This window comes from Peromyscus eremicus, chromosome 4 (genome assembly GCF_949786415.1).
Source record: "Peromyscus eremicus chromosome 4, PerEre_H2_v1, whole genome shotgun sequence".
NCBI classification, from domain to species: domain Eukaryota; kingdom Metazoa; phylum Chordata; class Mammalia; order Rodentia; family Cricetidae; genus Peromyscus; species Peromyscus eremicus.
Genome location: NC_081419.1, coordinates 63,708,427 through 63,711,241, shown reverse-complemented (window position 1 = coordinate 63,711,241; position 2,815 = coordinate 63,708,427). Strand labels below are relative to the sequence as shown.

Genomic DNA, 2,815 nt, shown 5'->3' with positions numbered 1-2,815 from the left:
GATCCAAGCAGAGGGTAAGGACATATTTGAGGTGAGGTATTTGGAAAGGAGGTTGGGGGATGGTATTGAACGAAATAGGTGTTTTTAGGTTAACTGGAAATGAAATAATTTGAAATGGCTATCCACAAGATGTTGAAATTTCCATTGTCATGAGATTGTAGCAAACTTATATTCCACCTAAGCAGAATGCTGGTGGATATTAAATAATTAGAGAGAGCTTGTGTACCACCCTTTAAATAGTCAATAGTCAATTCTACCAACTAAGAGCATAAGAGAGTTTTTTTTTAATCCTTTCTTGTTCTGTGATAATTGATAACAGGGAATACAATAATGTGAATTGCAACCATTTGAGTCTCAGTGTATAGGTTTTGTAGCACACATATGGGCTACTGCTGAAGTTTCTTTCTTTGCTTCATCTGTCATAGGATAACCTCTCAGTGTCTCACACCATGATGGCTATCAGATCCTGGAGGAAATCCTTCTATTTATTTATTATTCATTTAAGTCTCATGATATTATTTTGTAACAAGGAGCTGTAGACTACTCTACCATGGCAATTTGGAATCATACGGGTGTGAAGGAATTCATACTGGTCGGCTTAACAGAAAATCCTAATTGGGAGGTTCCCCTCTTCTTGCTTTTCAGTCTAATTTATCTTGTCATTCTTGTAGGTAATTGGGGAATGATTATCTTGATCTGGCTGAATGCCCAACTTCATACCCCAATGTATTTCTTCCTTAGTAATCTCTCTTTCTGTGACATCTGTTACTCTACAGTCTTTGCTCCTAAAATGCTGATCAATTTCTTATCAAAACACAAGTCTAGTACATTCTTTGCTTGTGTTCTGCAGAGTTTCTTTTTTGCAGTTTATGTAACCACGGAAGGTATACTCCTGTCTATGATGGCTTATGATCGCTATGTGGCAATCACAAACCCATTAATGTATACAGTAATTATGACTCACAGTGTCTGCACTCAGATGGTTCTTATATGTTACTTGGGTGGCCTCATTAATTCCCTGACTCACACAATAGGTATTCTCAGACTGGACTTCTGTGGTCCCAACATTGTAAATCACTTCTTCTGTGACATTCCTCCTCTTTTGAAGCTTTCCTGCTCTGATGCACACATCAATGAGATGCTGCTTTTGATCTTCTCTGGAGTGATTGCTATTTTCACTTTTATCATTATCATTGTGTCCTATAGCCACATTATCATCGCCATTCTGAGAATCCGCTCAGTAGAGGGGAGGCGCAAAGCCTTCTCTACTTGTGCCTCACACCTGACAGCTGTGACATTATTTTATGGTTCTGTGGCTTTTAGCTATATCCAGCCAAGCTCTCAGTACTCTATGGAGCAGGAAAAAGTCTCGGCTGTGTTTTACACCTTGATCATCCCCATGCTGAACCCTCTGATTTACAGCCTGAGGAACAAGGATGTGAAGGAAGCAGCAAGGAGATCGATTTGTATGGGGAGGAGCACCTCTTGACTTTGACCTTTCTCTGACTCTGCAAACTTGATGTAAATCTTCAAACTGACATGATAGAAAATTATTAACTTTTTATTTGTATCAGATAGAATTTTATACCAAAGTATTTTAGTGACATTTATTTATGAAATACTATATTGTCTCAGAGAAAACTTAAAATGCCCCAGTGGCAAGATTTTCATGAATTTTTTCACATTGGTATGCAAAGTTTCCATAAAAGCAGAAATGACTATCTCCTATTTTGTATACAATTTTAATAGTATGCCAAATGGCTGATAAAAATGTAGCTGCTGACTTAAAGTTTTAAGTAATCCAACTTCAATGATATACCTGTATTGTGACAATTTGTGTGGCTTACAAACATAACTGAAGCATTGAAACTAAAATTATTAGATAAGGAGGAGTTCCTCAGCATAAGAAAATATAGAAATTTGAGTGTTAAATGTGTCTTTTATATAAAATTGAACTTATGCCAAACACTTCCTAGGTGGCCAAGAACCTGAGACTGGATAGCCCAGTGGCCTGGTTTAAAAATAATACCATTGATCTACTAAAAGAAGGTAGCAAAACATCAGGGATAAAGGAACCCTCAAGAAGAGGAGGTTGAAAGGGTGTAAAAGCCATAGGGTATGGAGGACATGCAAAAATAAGGCCCTCTGGATCAACAAGAGAGACACACATGAATTCATAGAGTCTGAACCAGATGGAGTCCTATAGCTGAAAAAAGAATTAGACACATGTCCCCATCCCTAACTCAGATATCTCCAATTAATAACCATTTGGAAAGGAAAATTAGTTTTCTCCAAGGAAGTCTCACTGGGAAAATAAACTATTCTTAAGAGTATGCCACATGCCTAGAGGTAGATGGCCAACAGAAAACAGACTCAACTATATAGGTTCCTTGTCTCATAATTTTATGTTAGGGCACTTCTTGTTTGTTTTTAATTTTATATTAATTTTAGTTTTATTTTCAAAAATATATGTTCACATACACACACACATATATATATATGTTCATACACACACATATATATATACACACACACACACATATATATATATGTTCACATACACACGCACACACACACATACACACACACACACACACACACACACACACACACACACATATATATTCTGTTTTTACCTTACAATTTCTTTATGTATATCTCGAGGCTTCTCATTCAATGTTTTTATGGGATTCGTGAGTACATGAATGAGTGGATCTCTGTATCTATATTTGCCTTTTCTTGGGTTCTTTTCCTTCTGTTTGTTTGTTTTATCCTATTGTTATGTTAGTTTTTGTTTTGGACTTAATTTTTTTTA

The 2,815-nt window shown here is 36.3% G+C and overlaps 1 protein-coding gene across 1 annotated transcript; it reads left to right on the top strand.

The window, feature by feature from the left end:
- The first annotated feature begins 550 nt into the window (after window positions 1-550).
- LOC131908258 (olfactory receptor 1052-like) lies at window positions 551-1,489 on the top strand. The gene has a single exon (XM_059259310.1). It carries the CDS (start codon window positions 551-553, stop codon window positions 1,487-1,489), a length of 939 nt encoding a protein of 312 aa, XP_059115293.1.
- Window positions 1,490-2,815: the final 1,326 nt, after the last annotated feature.

Bases quoted from the DNA above. Each gene is read 5' to 3' on its own strand.
- LOC131908258 (XM_059259310.1), top strand. From the start codon at position 551: ATGGCAATTTGGAATCATACGGGTGTGAAGGAATTCATACTGGTCGGC.